The sequence below is a fragment of the Scomber japonicus genome, chromosome 22, assembly GCF_027409825.1.
Source record: "Scomber japonicus isolate fScoJap1 chromosome 22, fScoJap1.pri, whole genome shotgun sequence".
NCBI classification, from domain to species: domain Eukaryota; kingdom Metazoa; phylum Chordata; class Actinopteri; order Scombriformes; family Scombridae; genus Scomber; species Scomber japonicus.
Window position 1 is genome coordinate 8,873,499 of NC_070599.1, and position 20,694 is coordinate 8,894,192.

Consider the following 20,694-nt stretch of genomic DNA (forward strand, 5'->3'; position numbering starts at 1 on the left):
GAGTTTGTGTGTGTGTGTGTCTCATGACAAGGACGCAGTTACCTTCAGAGTCCCATGATGCCAAGTAACTATTCAAACAAGGCTCTGCATCCCTACCCGCTGACTGCCACCTCCCGTCTCTTTCTCTCTCTTTCTCTCTCCTTCTCTCTCCTTTCTTAGCCTCATCAGCGTCTCTCTTCACACCTCTCTTCCTCTCATCCCTCTCTCTCTCTCTCTTTCTCTCTCTCTCTCTCTCTTTTTCTCTCCTTCCCTTCCTCCCTCACCATATGGAAACTATTACCGCCGTTGTCGTTTCTCACCACCAACATTCCTGAGGGCTTTCCAGCGCTCGCTGACTTTACATCAACCTTGTGCTCCTCTTTCCTTGTTCACACTGCTCTTCATAGTTGGCTTATCTCTCTCTTTATTTTCTGTTTAACCCCTCAACACCCAGTTTTCCCTTTTTTATATCCATTTGAATAGCTTTAAGGTTGGAAAAAGCAATCTGTCTGACATTATCATAGAAGCCCTCTACTGAAGCTCTCAAACAGAAAGCTCCTGTTTCTTTTTTCTTTTTTGGCTGCACCACTTCATCCAAATGGAAATGTTTAGGATGTCTTATGGATCATTTTATACACATTTCTTAGTGTCTTTGCCAACTTTCAAATCTCCACCAAAATTTAAAATAAAGCTGTCAGTTGGTTGGATTTTGTGCTTACTGACCCACCAAGTTGGACAGAGAGGGTTGAAGAGGATAAGCTAATGAAAAAAGCTAATCAAAGTGTCCTTTTTTCACTCCATCAACACTGATGATAATTTACTAAACAATAGTTCTTGGAGGAAAACTTTCTTGCTCCCTCTTCCCCTCTCTCTTTCTCATCGAGCTCACATCCATTTCACCATTCCATCCATAATAGAAATGTTCGGAGGTATCTGGGACATGCCTTCTAGAGAGACTCAAACTCTCATCAATTTACATTATAGCTCTCTCTTTCCCTTTCTCTGTCTCTCTCCATCTCATACAAATGTATCTCTATCTAGCTCTATACACACAGTCAAAGACCACTTCTGCAGCTCTTCTCCAGGGTATATGGTTCTTTAATGAAGACAGTAATAATGATTATGGATATTTTAAAACCGTCTGTCTGCCCTGCGCCCTGATGGAGGCAGAGCAAGCAGCGTCTGCATGCTAAAGGTCCTGTCAGATGATGCTGGATTTCAAATAACTAAATTATGATCATTGATTATTCATTCCTAGAACAGTTAAGGATGACAAATATGTATCAGAAAATGAGATAATTTCCCTTAACTTGACTGTTACAGATGTAAGAGAAGGGAGCAGGAACCCGAGGTACTTTATGGGTTTTTAATGCACAATCACATGCTCTCAGCCTGATATATGACTGTATAAGTATGTCAAAACATGAACTTCAGATGATAATAGCTTTTTTTTTATGTGTAGGCCTCACAAGTGCAGCATGCAAATGAGGCTCGTACGAGCAATGGAAAAAGAAAAAATCCTTTTCGATTACAGAAGCGATCAAAGATGAGGTCAAGATGAAAGCATCCAACACAAGTAAAATTTAAAAGCTGCTGAATGTTTTATATTAAAGCCATCAGATGGAGCAGCAGGGGGATAATGTAGGTGAGACATGGAGAGCGAGCAGGTCAATTTGATGGAGCTGCTGTACTTACAAATATTGTGTCAGCGACAGATTGTGCATTAGATGAATTCATGTTCATATGTTTTATATACTCTTGACCATATGTTTTACATTATATATACATAGCTGGTGATCTTGGCTGCGCAATATATAGGGGTACTGATTGCAACAGCAGAACAGTGGAAAACGATAGCTGCTACAGTCCTCTAGCTGTGTGAGTGTTTTGAGAAAAATCACCATCGTAGCAAGTGATTTAATCCAGCGTTGAGGCTTGAAATAATATTTTTCTTGAAGTAGGTAAAACAGTCTGTCAGTAGAGTGAGATAATTTTCCACATCCAAATCTCTTGAATCATTTGCTTCATACAAGAACTAAGACTTTTATACTTTGTTTGATCGGAAATTCATTAAAGAAAATGAAAGTGCAACGAAATAAAGTTAATTATGTTCCTAAATTGGTGGAAATTTTCATTTGTTTCATCAGAAGTGAGCTTTAAAGATTATATACAGTCTTAAATGACACGTTCAAAATGGACGTTTTCCACTGCGTGTGTGTTTGAGTGAGTTTGCTCATTGTGGCATTCTTTGGAAAGCACCTCTTCTGCAAATGAGACCCAGCGGATTTACTTGAGACAGCTACTAGATGGCCTGCAGGTGTTGCGGCTCAGCGTGTGTGTGTGTGTGTGTGTGTGTGTGTGTGTGTGTGTGTGTGCCCGTGCACGCTTTGTCCTATAGAGTGTGTATTCCTCCCGTAGCCGATCGGTTTGCTACTCTTTTAGTGTGCGTGCTCCCCTGCCGTGCATCTGACAGTGTGTGTACATTAAAAGAGAGGGGAGGGGGAGGGGGCACTCAGGGCCCCTGTGTGTGTGATTACACTGTGTATACCATGAGATTAGTGCAGACAGCTTTATGCGCAGAGCCCGCCATAAATCTGCCTCGCCACAGAACCGAATACTGCCGTCGTTTATTATTCCCTAATAGACTGGTCCTTTGCTGTCTCTCCTTGGCTTCCCGCTCACACCAGGTTGTGGTTAGTTCAAGGACAAAACCCCCATAGCGGATGGAGAAGGTCAAAGTTGATGTGGAGTTTCGAGTAAATCCTCCACGCTGATTTCATTTTAGTTTATTTTGTGCTCTCTGCCAGCTACAGTGTCCTCCCCTCTCCCTATTATTCTATCTCCTCTGGTATGTTTTTTCCTTTTTTGCACAAGAGTTTATTTTTCCACAGTGTATGCTCTTGCAATCTGTCCAACTTCTTTCTCTCCCTTTGTCCTCGTGTGTTTTGTTTTCATGCTCGACCACTGTGAATCCCACCTCTCTCTTTCGTCTCTCGCCTCATTCTCTCCATCTCAGTATCCTCATTTTCAGCTTTCTCTTCTGTGGACTCTGCGCTCACACGCGTCCACCCTCCCTCACCCCTGCCTCAACTCCATATTCTCATGTTCGCACAGACGTACACACACAGACACACACACACACACACACCCTCCCTTGTCTACACCCCGCTGGCTGCACCTGTGTGCCCGGCTTTGGTCCGGACAAGGCTCGGGTTGCTGCTGTGGAATCTGGGAAATGTTCGAACCGTCCGATACACCGCCTAGAGCAGGTACAACGGCAGACAACATGTAGACGGACAAGAGAAAGAGGGAAACACACACACACATACACAGAGCTCACACAAAAGCACACAGAGTCTCAGATGCCATTGCAAGCTTTTCACATTACTATATCATCTCAAATGTCTGTCTTTTTACATGTTTATTAGAAATTGGATATTGATAACGAATGGTGTCTTAGAGGTGTGCATTTTTAAGAAGTTTAAATGTTGTACACATTCATGCTAACTGCATGGGGAACAGTGGAGGGGCAGGTTGGGGAGGGGAGGTCAGGGAGACTGACACTTGAGTCTTCTCAGCTCAGCTCGGGGGTCGCGGCGGGGCGACGCTTGGTTTGAGAAAATGATGTTTCTGCCCTCATAAAAGAGCTGCGGAGAAGAAAAGAGAGGAAAGCCTCCACCCACTCCCCTCCATCTCTTCTCCCCCCTCGGTGTCACCTCTGGCCCCCTCCAACCCCCCACACCATGTTTCAAAGTGTGGCCACATGAATGGGTCTATTGTTAACGGCTGAGAAAAAGGGAAGGAGGGAGAGAGAGAGAGAGAGAGAGGGGAGAGTGGACAGCAAAAGAGGTGAGGGTGAGGGAGAGTGAGGGGAGGATAGAAAAAAAACAAAAACCCCTACAGACCCTTAGAGATAGAGAGTGTGTCTCTTAGAGCGAGATGCGGCTAAAAAAGAAAAGAGTGAAGGGAAAACATAATGTTGCTCACGGCTGCTTGAATGGGATGATTTATTTAGATGTAGTCTCAGATGAACTCTATAAAGTTGTTTATAAGTTCACCTCACTTCACTTTTTCCTCTTGTTCTTCAGCCCCCCCCCCCCCCCCTCCTGTCTTCTTCATTTCACCCTCGGAAGTGAGTTTTACAACCTGTGCTTTCACAAGGCTAACAAACCGTCCCGAAATTTATACTACACTTTAAGGTGGATTTAATACCTCCAGTGTGTGAGTGATTGTCTATCTCCGTACTCTCTGTTTGAATGCAGTTCAGATTTGTTGACACAAATAGGACGTCTCACAAAGGAGAGATAAATACTCACTATTTTTCCTGCTCTGCCTCATGATTAGATTGGGACAAGGTCTCCCTACCTCATTTTGTTTATGGCACACACACATACGAGGTTAACCTGGGTTAACTCTGCAAATCTGACACCCTGAACACAGAGCCTATCAGAAAATTGAGTTTTGTCACAGATATGTGCTCACAGTTTTCTATCTTTCTCTCTGTATTTTCCCTTCTTCCATTTGTCTTGGTCTGACTGTCCCTTCTCATCATCCATGTTATGTTTGCAGGTCTTTTCCTTCTGTGCGGTGTGTGACCCTTTGTTTCTGTTTCCTTTCTGCTTGTTCACCACATTTCTTTGTTGTTGCCACATAGTCTACCTACCCTGACATGTTCAGTATTTTTTATTTTTTGAGGTTTTTTTCTTTTTTCTTTTTTCTACCATTTTCCACTCCCCTCCCTCTCCCACTTCTCTGCTTCCCGTCTCTTTCTTTCTCTCTTTCTTTTTCGAGCACTGCACCTGCCCAGTGGCATTTTACCTTAACACTCATACCATCATCCTGTGTTTGTGTGTGTGTGTGTGTGTGTGTGTGTGCTCTGCCATTCTGCAATGCAGCTCGACTGTGACTCAGGGTACCATCAGATACCACTCACAGAATGCGTCAGGCAGGAAGCAAAAGGTGCTTGTTTTTATAAGAGCATGTGTGTGTATCAGTGGGTTTCAGTGTTCATGTTTTGGGAAAACTAAACCTGAGTGTTTGGACGTGGGTGGATGTGTTTGGGCAAACCTTTTGTGTTTAGCAGGAGGGCCTTTGTATGGGCCTGTGTGTGTATGTATGTATATGTGTGTGTGTTTGAATGGATTTTTTTGCTGTTTAGACTGTGCTGCAAAAGCCTGTGGAACCACCACCATGTTTACAGTTTTTCGGAGGCCAACGGGAAGGTGAAATATCTGTGTGCGTGTTGAGTGAAGCCGAGTACCTACCTCTCCAGTCTAAAGTATTGCCTGATAACCCTGCGTGACCTCGGTAATGAGAAGTGGAACAGTGGCTTCCCAGCAGGCCTCTGGGTCCACCTCAGTATAAGCTCCTCCGCTGCTCAGTCTGCATTCTCAAGTTGCCCTCCGGTGTGCACCACCAGCCCAACACACCACCAGATAACACTTAAATCTCAATTTACAGCAGGTGTAAGGGTGTTAGCTTGCAGTGCTAAGAGATAGATTTCGCCTGCATGAAAGGGAAGGACGTGGTCAGAAAGATGCAGGTACAAAATCCCTCTGTCTCCTTCTATAAATAAGCTCTAATGATTTGTCATGTGAAACCACATTATTGTCCTTTGTCACGGGTACGGTGCTTTCATGCAGGTATAATAAACTACTGCCAAATATCAGCCATATGAAGAATGTCACAGCTCCAGCAACACTTGTAGTACAGGAGAAATGTTGAAATGTGTTGGTCTAGCAATAAAGCTTTGACTTTCTTCAGACTTTTTTCCTTCTCCATTCACCTTGGAAGTAGGTGAAGTTGTGCCAGAAACCTCCACACTGTTGCTACAAATATCAAAATGTCTGTTTTTAGCCATACTAACAGTGTGGGTCTGTGGATGACAGTGTTCGTCTGTCATTCTTCTCTCCAATCATATCTATGGCTATTTTTATCCAGCCGACTGCAAAACTCATGACATTCCTTAAGCCTCAGCTGCATTTTGTGTTTACAGCGAATTAGCTAATTTTCCAAGCTGATACGCTAAATTCAGCCAGCAAAAATGCTAAACATTATATCTGGTGTTAGCATGCTTATGTTAGCATTGTACAGTTTCTCAGAGGCGTTGCTATAGTCTCTATAGACTATAGTTGAGTATTATTTAGGCCAGTGGTTCTCAAACTGTGGGGCGGGCCCCTATGGGGAGGTGTTGGAGGAGAGGACATGCATGACCAGAAGCAAAATGTGGAAAATCTTTTGTGTCAGAAACCTCTCATGGGCAAAGTTTAACTTGCATTTTCAATTTTCAAAAAGGCATTTAACTGATTTTACCCATGAAGATCAGTTTACTTGTCATGGTTAGTACTACCCAGCCTGTGAAAACAGTTACATAATGTCTTCTGTGGCTCTGGAGAGAGATTTCTAGTCTTAGAAAATAACCATGATGATGTCGTAGTTATGTCATCAGGGTTATCTCTTGCTTGGAGATGGAAAGACTGTGTTATAAACCCAGCATGTGGAGTTTCAAATATGTGGGCACATACTACATAAATTATTGGAATACTCCTCCAGTTTGCACAACTGAAGCTAATGAGAAACATGCATAAAAATATATTTAATGTTTTTGGAGATTTGACTTATCTGTTACAGTGATTAACACTGTTAATTGGCATGAATTTCTGCCGGTTTCCAAATTGGAGTGTGGCAGAAAACACTGATTTAGGCTATTTGTATTTGACAGGTGGACAGAGATTATGGTAATTGGACAAATGAAAATGTCGCTTGTTGTTAATGTGACATTAGGATTTATTTAGTCTTTTTCGACAGTACAGTTAAGCAACATAATAGCTTGGTGTGTTTGTGCTTTGTGATAATGTATTGTTTATTTTTTAATGGTCAAACAGTTGTCTGACAGTAGAACAGAGAGAATAATTAAGCAGGTTTGAGTGCTGTGTCTCCCATGTGCTCCCATTTGTTGGAAACAAAAAATGAGTCTGAGGTAACAGAAAAGTGGGCTTCTTAACACTACAAGCATTTTTTTCCTCCCACTTCCACATCAAAGTGTCACTTAACATTCAGTGGGAATACTAACAGTGCAGAAAATCCAGCAAATCTCCCTTTTTATTTTAGCTTTTACCTCTATAAACATTTCACCTCATTCTGTCAGTAGTGCCATTTATTTTAACCTGAGATAAAGTCACTATGGGTGTGCATGGACTACTTTCTGCTTTCTCACTGTTAGCCAAACACGCTAGCATGGAATTTTTGAAGTCATCACAGGCCTCAGGAGCCAAGTTGATAACTAATAGTGTTTGGCCTTATCAGTAAAGAGATGGACGCTGTGCTGTGAGGGGGATGACAGAGTCTGAGTCATTTGTAAGAGTTTATGCCCATCCGACTGCTGTGTTTCATGTTCTCTTCTCTGGAAAGACCTGCACAGTCACAGCGAGCCCACCAACCCACCATACTGGGGGGAAAAAAGCACTTCATGAAGGCTTCTAACTGGGTTTTGTTCAATTTGGGTTAGTGCTGATGCAAAATTAATTTCAGTGTGAGACTTTTCATGTCAACTATTTCATCAAAACCTCCCCAGGAAAGCAATTTAACAACTTCAAGACTATGCAACATTAAAGCTCTTTACTGATGGCAAAAGTAATAATGATAACATTGAAAATAAAGCATACTCAAGCATACTTTTGTGGAATTTAATCAGACTTTTGCCTTAGAGTGACTTCAGGCTGCCATTCTCCCATGGACGACAGGTGTCAAATTTTTAACCTACATATAAACAAACTGCATCCGTCTGATATGAAGGAGGCATATCAGAGGTGGATGATGCTGACTGACTGACTGACTGTCATCGAGACATACCTGAGACCTGGCATCAAACTACTTTTATTCTCGTTTGTTTTTTATTACTTCTACTTTTTAATCATGTATCACATCTGTTGACCCACTTATACAATGAAGACACTTATCCCTTGTTGAATGATGGTATACTAAGAGTGAATAAACTCTACCAATATAGCAACAATATAGGTCTAAATCAGTCATTTCTTAAAGTGTTTCATGAACAAATCCTGTCAAAGATTTTTATCACAACCTTGGTGATGTTTCTATTCCATCACTTATGAATACTCCAAATGTATCTGAACTCAAGGTCACTTCTGGAGAGCCGATTCACAAGGGAGAGCTAACACGAATGCCTTTTCTAAATACTGAATCCTTTTTTTGGCTTCATTTCCCCTATGTGGATCATCAACTGGTGGTTATATTTTTCCCTCTTTCCTCCTCAGCCACTTCACGGGGTCAACAGTGGAATGTGTGAGCTTGTGTGTGTGGTTAAAAAATGTGTGCAGCTGAATGCAAAGCAGCTCTTCAGTAAAGGCACCTGTTGCCTGTGAAGGAGGGAAAATGAGAAAAAAGTAGGAGAAATAAGAGAGGTGAAGGACTCGTCTGTTGCTCCTTCTGCAGCAAAGACAGGTGGCTTTGGATTTGGTTTATATCGCAGTAGCAGGAAGCAAAAGACTTTAATTAATGACTCTCTCCTTTCTTTCTTTTTTCTCCCTTGCTTCTTCCAGGTTCAGGGACGATAAGGGCTACGTTCTGTACCCTCAGATCGGGGACCGGCTGGACCTGATCTGCCCTCAGCTGGACACCGCCAGGTCCACGCCAGAGTACGAGTTCTACAAGCTCTACCTCGTGTCGTCACGGGAGCAGGCGGACCGCTGCGAAGTGATGGGCCCTCCCAACATCGTGCTGACCTGCGACGAGCCAACCCGAGAGCGTCGCTTCACCATCAAGTTCCAGGAGTTCTCGCCCAACCTCTGGGGCCACGAGTTCAAGAGCCTGCATGACTACTACATCATCGGTGAGTTCAAGGAAGCAGAGAGAATGCTGGAGATGAGCAGGATGGAGAGTGTGTGTTTATGGGCATGTGTTGAGCTTTATTGCTGTGTGTGTGTGTGTGTGTGGTGGTGGTGGTGGTGGTGGGGGGTGTTATGATTGCATGGCTGATTTCTGATTGTGGCTGAGTGTGTTTGTTTATGTCAGTGATGATGGTGATGATTGGGCGGGTGTGTTTAGAGTAATTAGGTTTGAGAATTGTGTGTGATCCGGTCCATGGGAGGATACAGTAAAGGACGTACACTGCAAAGATAAAATAAAATAAAATAAAATAAAAAATGACCAGCTGGGTGTATAGTTTTCAGAATATTTTTTTTAAATCAAACCTGTGCTTGTAGATTATTTGGCTCAACATGAACTAATTTAACTTGTTTCATCTTTGTGACATTGAACACATCATCTCTTGTTTATTTTAAGCAAAAGAAAACCAAACAGTTCAATTTGTTGCAGTGTGTCACAGGATTTGCACTTCTTTGCCACTTATGTGGGATTTTGTTTTTAGTGAAGTATGATTGCATTTATGCTTCAGTGCCGTTCTAAGAGTGTATGTTTGTATGTGTGTTTGTATGTGTGTGTGTGTGTGTGTGTGTGTGTGTGTGTGTGTGTGTGTGTGTATGTGTGTGTGTGTGTGTCATTGCTACGTCTTTGTCCTGCTCTGCTGCTGTGTTGGCCCTGGGGCCTGTTTATTGTTTCTGCCAGACTTGCAGTGACCGCAAATGGCGAAACATAGTTTGTTTTGGTTTATTCAGAAGGTTTGTTTGGAGTAAGGCTGGGTGAAGACCTGATGAGGTCATCAAGGCGGGCCAGGCCAAGCGTTTGTATCGGACAGAACAATCTGCAAGTAAAGGTCGGGTCAACCGAAACCTGTGGGTTTGTTTTTAAATACAGCCGGGGAGCCAAGAGCATTCAGCATTCACAACTGGAGCGATCCATGTAACACACACTAATGTGCATGCACACATACACACATTCTCTCACGCCTGTTTCCAGTATAAACACAAGCACTGTAAAAACCCCCTCAGGAGTGAGAGAGTGAGCAGGACAGACAAAGCGAGAAAAAGAGAGAGAGAGAAAGAGAGAGAGACCCTCCTTGATTCCCAAAGCTTTCCTCCCACGCACCTGCGAGCTCTGTTCACTCAGGTGTGCAAATGCTCTTTTCACTTCTTTTCATCTGTGGGTAGAAAAACCCCCTAAAAACTATGGAACGAATAGAGCCAGCAGGAGGAGGAGGACGCTGGGACAGGAGATTGAGAGACAGAGAGACAAAGAGAATATAAGATCTCTCAAAGTCTGTGAAGTCCCTCATGCCTCTTTGTGTTCTATATTTGTTCGCCGGTTTCAGGTGATTTCGGTTCTCGCTATCAGTCCTCATACGCGGCGTGTTTGTGAAGAGAGGTGAGGCACTGGGCATATTTCTCCTGCGCCCTGCATCATTATCAGCATACAAGTATTTCTCTCAGATTAGATATGAGTAGGTGAGATACTATTCTGTAGTGCAGTAAGCCACCATGTGTATGAGTGTGTATGTATGTGTGGTATCGTTACACTGTATTGTATGTGCACCCAAGGACCCAATGATACAGGAATTCTGGCCTGATAAAAAAGGGAGGAAAATTAATGCAATCTGATACCTGCTGGTACCTGATTCGATGACTGACAGATGTTGAACAAATGAACAGCCACATCAAATACAACTGCAGGAAAGTGACGCAACAAAACATACTCCCTGATAGCAAAATTACACTATCTCCTAAATTAAAATCTATTCAACAGACTATTAAAATGTCGTTTTTGTATATCTTTACATCAATATTGTGCTAGTGGGTTAATGCTCACTTCACATGCTTTATAAGTTATACTAAATCCTAATACTGATAAATATAGACTATATTTATCACTGGGAAACTTAGGAAGCTTGTATTTCAACAATATATTTAATTACATTGGTTTATTATCTCTTTCGGTCCCAAATGTCTTTCTTTTTATTGAACTGCAGCCAGATACAGATGCATTTTACTTTTAAATATTAAAGGTTGCCAGATTTTGTTGTTGTCCAAATTCTGAATTCATAAAACTCAAAGTTCTGGAAAGTTAAACACAAGTTAGGAGTGTTTGCCTAGAGAGTACAGAAACCGTCTACTGGGCATCTATAATTTAGAAGTACGGTATGACACAACAGGTTTGAAGTTAGGTTAGTCATTCAGAGCTTGGGTTAGTATTATCAAAACAATTGAGGGCATTTGTTGAAATGGTACAAAATGTGTTTTCACTTATACGTCAAGCCATCAAGTATTCAGCAGCATACCGGTTATGCACCGTCACCATGAGATCTGTTGATTTAGTCTGTCCCAGTTAGTTTTTTTAAACTTTGGTGTTAAGTTACCCAGTGGGTAAATTCCTCATCTCTCATGTTTTCACAGATAATGATACGTATCAGACACACCCAGCTGACTTATCACCAAAAACCTCCATCAGTTAAAAAAATGTGTCTGAAACTAGAATTTACTTACATTGCAGTGAAGTAAATACACTCACGGAGTACTTTGACCGACCACGAAGATGTACGCAGAGGGCCAAGCTTGGCCCTCAGCCTCTATTTTGACCACCTCTCTTCTGTAGTTCCACCTGGCAACTGGAGTGTCCAGAGATAGAAACACCTTTATCTCCACATACAGGCCAGACTGATCGATTGACAGCTCCAGTCCGATCAATGATGGCTGCAACTCTAGGTCACACACACACACACACACACACACACACACACACACACACTGCACATGCACTTGCACGTTTGGAGAGGGGGAGACTTAGGGAGGTGAGGAGACAGGTGAGTAACTGATAGAAGAGAGCATTTGGTACTGATAACTTCTTGATAATGCCAACGGATAGTTTGCGTATAGTGACCTGCGTATCTTTGATTGCGTGTCTTTAATGAAGAATTGTTCTTACTCTCTCACCAGAGCTTCTGTGTACTTAATGAGACTGTGAGATAATTAATAAATGTTAATCCTACTGCTCACTCGGAGCCACATATCTGCAGTAGCTTGTTGGCCCGATAGGGAGTGCATTGAGCATGCTGAACACACTGCTGACTGGTTTGTTCCTGAATTTAGTAACTGTTAAATGTATGTTTGTGCATGTGTGCGAGTGCACCAATGTATGCGCAAGCCTCAGGGAAATCATGTTATAATTAATCTGTAGCATAACATGATTCAGTTTGCACACTACGGGTCAGGCACACGTTAAGTGTATGTGTGGCAACGTGAAGTGGTGGAACAGCAGGAGGAAACGAGGCAGTGGAGGTTAATTTCAAAGTTAAATCCATTACAGATTACCAGTAACTTGCTTAAGGTCTACTGAACAGTCTGCTTCCTTTGAAGTCTGCCACTACAGAGCGTCATAAATTAAACTAAAAACTGTCTATGATTTAATTTCCATGTCATAATTTGTGTTGTCATCATCATCAAGAAGTATCACGAATCAGAAAGTCATGTTTGTGTGTTAGATTCTAATCATGTCTCGAGAAATTCTAGCAAGTAATCTGAAAAAATCCAAAGTTTCCTCTCTTTTTTACTTTGTTTTTGCAAGTCACTAACGCATTACAGATGCCACTGTTTTGTAATTAGATTACTTGAATCCCATTAAATGTAATTCTTTATTTCCGATTCCTGGGGAGAGGAGAGATAGAGTGGGGAAATCGATTAGTTATACTCATTGATTGATGTTTTCATTCATAACATGAGGTCAGAGTTTATGTAAACCCATTTCTCGTTCACACTCTCCCTCTCCCTCTCTGTCTGTTGGGGCTGTGTCTCTCCCTCAGTCTCTCCACCCTTTAGTTTCTCCCCTCCTCATCCCTTTCACTATTCAAATCCTGCCACACACACACACACACACACACACACACACACACACACACACACACACACACACACACAGACAGACATGCTCAGTACATCAACCCAAACCGCAGATCAAGCCTTTCACTGCTTTTAATGAATCCTTTGAAAGCGGGCGCCAGGGCCTTGTGTAACACACACTTGTGTAACACATGCAGGCACACACACACACACACACACACACACACACACACACACACACACACACACACACACACACACACACACACACACACACACACTTTCATAATCAGTGTGGTCTTGATGACATGTGTCTTCTTTAATGAGAAGTGCAAGAGGAGACCATCTCCATGCAGCTTATCTGGTTTCAAACACAGCATACAGACAAGGAGAACACAAGAGTTGTTGTGGAAACAGGATCAGTTCACCAAAATGATGAAAAAATGCATTTTCTCACTTGTCTAAACTAGCATTCAGGTATGCAGATAATTTCAGATTTATGTGTCCAGGTTTTGAGATATTTATCTGTGGGATTTTTGTCTCTGTCCCAATTTGACTGAGGTGAAAAGAATGTTATTCATGGTGCCCAGAGAATGACTTTTAAAGAATTCAACTGCGGCATCTATGTTCATAAACAATATCCTGGTTACTCAGGATAATCCACAGATGTCTCTGTGAATATTTGGTTTTATATGGACTGCCTTTTCAAAATAAATAAATAAAATAAAATAGTTCCTAAAACGTAACATAAAACGTGTTTACACCGTGTTCTGAGGTTTAACTTGAAAAAGGGATGCTTTTTTGTTATAGCGGCAAACCAACTCTTAGCAGCCTTTCAGCAAATGACTGATGGAAGTGAAGGCAGGAAAGATGCAGAGAGGCTGAGTGAGAAGGGGGGGGGGGTGAAAGGATGGAAAGAGAAAGAAGTAGATGGAAAGAAGAAAATGACAACAGACAGGTCAGTTTGTGGTTGTGTGTGTCATTGATGTGAATGGGATGTGAGTGTCAGTTGACACAGAGGCACAGTATCTCATCTGCAGGGTGACACTGAAACAACGCGGCCACTTTCAATCACCGCTGCTCCTGTCAGGGGAATGGGACACACACACACACATACATACATGTTTGAACAGACACTAACACTGAATGTTTGCAAGCTCACAGGCAACACACACACACACACACACACACACACACACACGGGCACGGGCACGGGCACGGGCACGCGCGTCAGTAATCAATCAGTCAATCAAAGGTTGTCACATTCAATTTATGGATTAAAAAGTGTTTAAATAGAATGGCAACAGTAGTAATATGTGTATGGCGGTGGTGGTGTTTGAGGGAGGGGCAGTCTTAGGGAGTGACACTTCATTTACAATCCTAGTAGCCTGAGGGTAGCTCCTGAGCCTCTCAATGCAGGTCTGCTGTATCCGGTACCTCCCTCTTAACGGCAGCAGGGAGAAAAGGCTATTATCCGGGTGGTTTGGATCATTAATAATTCTCCACGCCTTATTCTTGCAAAGCCTGGTGTAAATATCCTTTAGGGAGGGTAGAGCACTGCCTATTGTTTGTTCAGCTAAATGAACCACTCTTCCCAGGGCCTTGCGGTCCTGATCTAAGCTGTTTCTGTTCCCCGTCAGGACACTCTCACAGGTGCAGGAGTTAAAATTCCTCAGTATTTATGAGGATACCCAATATATCCTCAAGCGTCTGGGATGACACAGCCTCTGCCTTGCCTTTCTCACCACTGAGTCAGTATGCAGCACCCAGGTGAGGTCCACAGTGATGTGGACACCAAGGTACTCAAAGGTGTTCACCCTCTCCACCAAGGACCTATTAATACTAAGTGAGGCTTAGTTCCTGCCCTGCTTCTTCCCAAAATCCACTATTAGCTCCTTAATCTTGCTGACGTTCAGGAGTAGGGTGCTGTCCTGACACAAGCGGGTCAGATCCTTTATTTCTTTCAGGTAGGCCTTTTCATTGTTATCTATGATCGAGCCCTGGGGTGCTCCGGTTGCTTGTCTATGTGGTCATGGTCATAGCTGGTGTTTATCCCCCTCCACCTTTCTTGATGTTTATTCCCATAATTACATTTGAAACCCTTGACCAACCAGGTAGCATTGTGGGCAGGAGGAGAGTTTACATAGACCAATTCGCCTTTGTGACTTATACCGTTGTCCAGGATTATTCACAAAAAGTACAAGTTATATTGTTAAAGTAAATGTGAAGAGCATACATTTGCAAAAATGTGGCAGAGCTAAGCGAGAGGCAATTGGATAGGTTGTTGCCTTCTAGAGAAGCCTTCCTTGGTACTCACACTAACATATGCATGGTCACATCGGCATACACGGGGGCATTCATAAATATATGCACTCACACACACATTGGCATACAAGCAGACTTGTGGTCGTAAACACACTCAAAATAGCTCACACACACTGAAAAAGACACACATACACACATAAAGTTTTGGTGAGATCCGCTGTGGTGAATGGGTCAGTCGCTGGGGGACTACAGTGTTGTTGTTGTTGTTGTTGCATACGAAGACAGATGGCGGAGTGTGTGTGTGTGTGTTGCGCGTGCACAGATACAGGTATGTAATTGCATTCTGTGTGTGACTATGTGGCCGGCGAGTGCATGTATGGCTATGCTGGGTGGACATGAATGTATTTACTGTGTTTGCCATGTGTGCATGAATAACTCCCAGTGGTCTGTTTAGGGAGCAGGGCCCCAAGGGCTTTGCGGAGAGCCTGGTTCTTGCCATCGCACAATGGCAGAGATAAACAACCCCCTATGATATGAATAATAGAATAGCTGACTGGAAACTGCACACCTAGAAAAATAAGTCTGTGTGTTTGTGCATGTTTGGATGTGTGTGTCTTTGAGTAGGTTTATGAGTGTTTGGAGAAAGTTAATGGTGTGTTGGTGCGTGTTTGTGTCTATTTGGTAGTCATTTGCATACCACGGTGTCTCACTCTCTATCTGCAAACTTTATTTTCTCTTTCACTGGGTACTGTTTTCCTCTCCTTTGCCTCTGTTTATCTTTCTTGTCTATCTGTCTATCTCTTTTTTGTGTTTTTGTGTGTGTTTGTGAATTTGTGCATCACCCTTTCACGACAAAATTCTTTTTTGTGTGTAAGAACATGGGACAGGGTGGGGCTAACGTGTGCATGTGTGCGTGTGTGTGGTCTAATTGTTGGACAGCGCAGGGCCAGCTCTGTGCGTTCAGACAGCAATGTCAAAGTGTTCAATAATGCAGAGGTACTCACTGGTTTATTTATCAGGGTTAAGCTGAAATAAATGACACAGACTCCAGATGGGGTGGGAGGGAGGGAGAACAGAAACAGGGGGAGAGGGAGAAAATGGAGTGAGCGACAGATGAAGAGAGAGAAAGATGTGGAACGCCGGAAAATCGAGTGAAATAGAGGAGAGAGAAAGAAGACAATGGAGGAGAGGAAGCAGAGAGAAACACTGCACTGCAGTCTCAATGAGATGCACCTCTCCTCTCCACCACTCTGCGTTAGTTTATGATTCCCCATGTGCAGACGTGCATAGCTCTGAGTGTTTGTGTGTGCGTGCGTGCGTGTGTGTGAGGCACTCAAGTTTGTTTGTGACTGCGGTGAGGAGAGCAAAAGTGAGGGATTCATGTAAAGGATGAGTAGAGGGAGGGAAAGATGGAAAGCAGCTGGAGGGAAGAGGTGGAGAATCCAGGGACTCTGAGAAATCTATATCTGCTGAATATTTGATCAAGTTTAAGCCCTCTGATTTGAGCCTCCTGCCAGGCTCTAAAGCAACCACAGGCACAGGGGAAAGGAGAGGAAGAACTGCAGGAAGGACTGAGAAGAGAGTGATGGAAAGAGAAATAAGATGACCACAGTGAGGGGCTTCTGGCAAGGGTACTCTATGCTTTTCTACACAGAAATCTCACTAAAATGGAAATATTTGTGTAGCACTATATATGCCATCTTTATGCCTGTCACAGCCAAAAGAGTAAAAATTTGAATACCTGTTACCTCTGGTGTAAACATGGAGGATATTAGACATTTCTCTTTTACTATTTTAATCTTGTATAAAGCTATAACTACTTAACATGCAGCCTCTTTCTTTGAGCACAGATTTTAAAAATGTAAGCTTTTTCATTGCATTTTTAAAGAATGTACAGTTTAGTTTAGTATGCACTTCTGTTACAGACATTGTAACAGTGATATTGTGATATTACAACGGTTTATACAAATGTTATTTTAAGGTTTTGTGCTTTTAAAGGATGGAAAGTTTGTCAAGGTTGACTGAGGACTTAACTTGTCATCCCAAATATGGCCACAAGCCCCCCTTCTGGTCTGTATTTGGGCAGCAGCTTGTTAAGGGTGTAATAATTTTATTATATTTTCCTAGTTGAAAAAGATCCAGAAATCCTGCACACTGTCAGTCACTTCTACTTTCTTTCTCTAGTTATGAATCTCTGGCTGGTTGATCCTCTTCAGATAAGATTCATCATAGGTGATGAAAGGCTGTGCGCAGGACTGTCTCACTAGAGTTTTTGGTCCTACACATACCTACATATTTTCTATAACTTCATGGGGTGTGAAAACAGTTTTTTACCTGTTTGCTTGTTTAATGACAAAAGACAAATTAGGCTACAGACCAGAGCCTCCTCTTCCTGGCCACCATGAATTTTACTGTATGTAGTGACACACAAGTAAAATTGTGTGACACATTTTTCTACTTCAAATGTGTTTAGGCTTTCACATCTGCTGTGGCCCTCAGGAGACATCCCCAGAGTCCGCTCCAAGCCAGCCCCTGACAACTATTTTGAGGTGGACCTGAGACTGCTTTTCTAGCTTGCAACACATTTTTCACACTTCACCAAACACATCGAATTCTAGGGGCGAGAAGCGTCAGTTAAACTCTCATGTGTGAAAATAGCCTCAAATAAAGTGCAAAAGTGGAAAATGGAATAGAATAGGCCAGCAGGGGTTTGGTGCAACGGATCCAACTAATTTCCCCTCTAGAGTTGAAGTACATCTGCATCTCTCAATGCATAAGAGAAGGCAGAGAGTAGAAAAGATTGCTCTATTTAAAAAGAATAGTAGTCATCTGAAGGGTTTAAAGTGATTTAAGCCTGAGATTCATGTGTGTTTCTTTATTGTTTGCATTACAATATGTACAAATATGCACATCACCACAAAGCATCTCTAAACATTCAGCATACTGTATGCCACACCTATATTGTGGGATACAAATGAGGCCAAGGCGTTTCTGGTAAAGATAATAAGAGAGAGGGGAGGGATAGGAATGAGCTGATGTAAAGTGACACTGGGAGAGAGCGAGGGATATTTGGGCAAGAAGAAAAGAAGAGAGAGGGAGAAGAGAAAGGGGAGGAAAAAAAGATGAAAAAAAAGATGTGTGCTGAGTGTGAGTAAGAGAAAGTGACAGATCGCCTGGCCGATTTAGGTCAGCAATCAGAGCCGCGCTACTGTCTGTGAGATTGTGTGTGTGTGTGTGTGTGTGTGTGTGTGTGTGTGTGTGTGTGTGTGTGTGTGATGTTGGCTGAGTGCTTGTGTGTGAGGGCAGAGGGTGCATTTGTGGCTGTTGGTGTGTGGTTGCGTGTCATGTTCGTGTGTCTGTCTGTTTGCGTGGAAAGCTGACAGTGTATTAGAGAGTTTGTGTGTGTTTGTGTGTAGTTGTGTTGGTGGGTTGGGGGTTGATTGTGTGAGTGAGTGTGAATACGTCTCTCCTGTTAAAGGTCAGACAAGAAGAATCCCTCCCTAATTGGATTGGGCCTGGTTAACATTGTATGATTCATTTAACCTTCCTACACTGTCTGTCTGTCTGTCCGTCTCTTACATACACACACACTCTCACGCACTCACACATACACACAAACTTTTCTCATTCCCCATCACAGCTTGGCAGACAAAGGCGTCATTGTGCTGCTGCCTTTTGCTGAGGAACCTTTTGCAGAAGGATGCATTTCCCGACAATCAAATATGGGGGAGTTTAAAACAAGCGCACCTCTCAGCTGACCCCTGCCATCAGTAGAATGCATTAGCTTGCTAATATAGCTTTGATTTAGTGTCCAGGTTCATGCAAACATGACCCCTGATCAACATAATGAACACTTTCACACAGACAGATGTGCAGCTCAGCACACAGATATGCAAACATGGTGTGTGTGTGTGTGTGTGTGTGTTTGTGTGTGTGTGTGTTTGTGTGTGTGTGTGTTTGTGTGAGTGTGAGAGAGAGAGAGAGAGAGAGAAAGAGAGAGCACGTACACACACTGAAAAACTTTGTGCCTAAACTTGAAACCATCTGTCCTCCACTTTTTATTGAAAAAAATAGTTTGGAGTATTTTTTTTTCTTTCTTTCTGAGAGTGAGATAAGAAACGGCTGGAGTAAGGTCAAAGTTAGCCTAGCTTAGCATAAAGACTGGAAACAGAGGGAAACTGATGGCCTGGTTACATCCAAAATGAAAACTGCAACATTATCTGTCTTATTTACACAATATATAGCACGACATGCTTTCTTTCTGATAGTGAGATGGAGATAGCATCTGTTTTAGCCAACCTTGATATAAATAAGTCAGTGCAAGAAGCTAAACTCTGATAAAAATACACCTACCAACAACTCTAAAGTTGCCTTATGTACAAGATGTGGCCAGTTTGTTTAACCCGTACAGCGCGAGTTGCTAGATAGACTTAGTGGTTTTAGTGTTGGACACAATGGTAAAGGTCAGAGGTGTTGGTATGTGTATATTGGAACTAAGTTTGGACAAAGCCAGGCTAGCTGTTTCCCTTTGCTAAGCTAAGCTAACCACATCCTGACTCCAGCTCCATTTTTAACGCAGAGACATGACGTTGGTATCAATCTTCTCATCAAACTTTAGGAGAGAAAAACAAATTGCCGTATATAGAAAGTGGAACTATTCCTTCGAGAGAAAGCAAGCAAACACGCATACTGCTGCTGTTGTTTTGGTGAAAAACAGTTTGTTAGTAACAGGCGTGATCTTAGCCATGGCAGAGGGAGATTATGGTGTTCTTGGAGATGGATTGGACCCGGCAGCTGTTCAGTAGGAGAAGAAGAGGAGGAGCAGGAGGAGGAAAAGTGAAAGAAAGAAAGTAAATTACATGGAAACTAGACAAGCTAGAATCATTTAAGAGAGGGCGGAATAAAGGGAAGCGGCGGAGGGGTCGGCTGTGGACGAACTGATGAAAGAGGAGACCGTGTGCTGTAAAGAGACAGTAGAAGAAGACAGTGTTGACACTCAGTGGAGCAAGAGGGCCCACAGCTCAAAGACACAAGGACAAACAATCAGCTGCAAATCCTTTTTAACCACCATTTAAGCAGCCCTAATTACCCCAAAAAACTCCACAAAGAACATCATTATCACTGGGTGCTCATGCTCATGCACGTGCACGATGTGTGTGTGCGTGCACGTGTGCTCCGCTTGTTTATTGAGAAGAGATTCATTAGCGGACTGGCTGTTTACTTGTTCTCGACTAATCGTCATTGTTGTGAGATACTTTGGGTGCAATTCAACAAATACAACAAGGCATATTCGGCAATTTTTACCCCCGCCTCTCGCAGTCAAAGCCCAAATCCTTCCCCTCCCAACACGCTCCACCTTTATTGGCCGGAAGATCTCTATCTCTCTTTCTTTCTCAGGCTGCATATTTTTATTTTTTTATTTTTTTTAACTGTAGGGTCAACTCAAGCCAAAAAAGCTTAATTTGATGCATGTTGTCCACTCTGCAGAGCCAAGGCTTTGATAATCACTTAGAATGTGCAAAACATACGAGCCAAAAAAAAGCCAGGAAGTGGAACAGCAGTGGAACTAATGCTCCTGATGTTGTCATGGTCTGTGTAAGGCTGTGTGACGCGCTGCGGGCCCAGACGGGGCGAGGCCCGGTGGTCGCAAATCAGCGGCAGGGTTTGGCGTCTCGAATGTCACATGGAGTGCAGCAGTGAGTAA

General features: G+C 42.8%; 1 protein-coding gene across 1 annotated transcript in view; it reads left to right on the top strand.

Annotated features, from left to right (window-relative positions):
* The window catches only part of efnb3b (ephrin-B3b), a 73,244-nt gene that overhangs the window by 28,427 nt on the left and 24,123 nt on the right, over positions 1 to 20,694 (top strand). Inside the window, exon 2 of the mRNA XM_053342898.1 lies at positions 8,541 to 8,830. Coding sequence (XP_053198873.1) covers positions 8,541 to 8,830 — 290 coding nt within the window. The remainder of the gene's footprint in view (positions 1 to 8,540; positions 8,831 to 20,694) is intronic.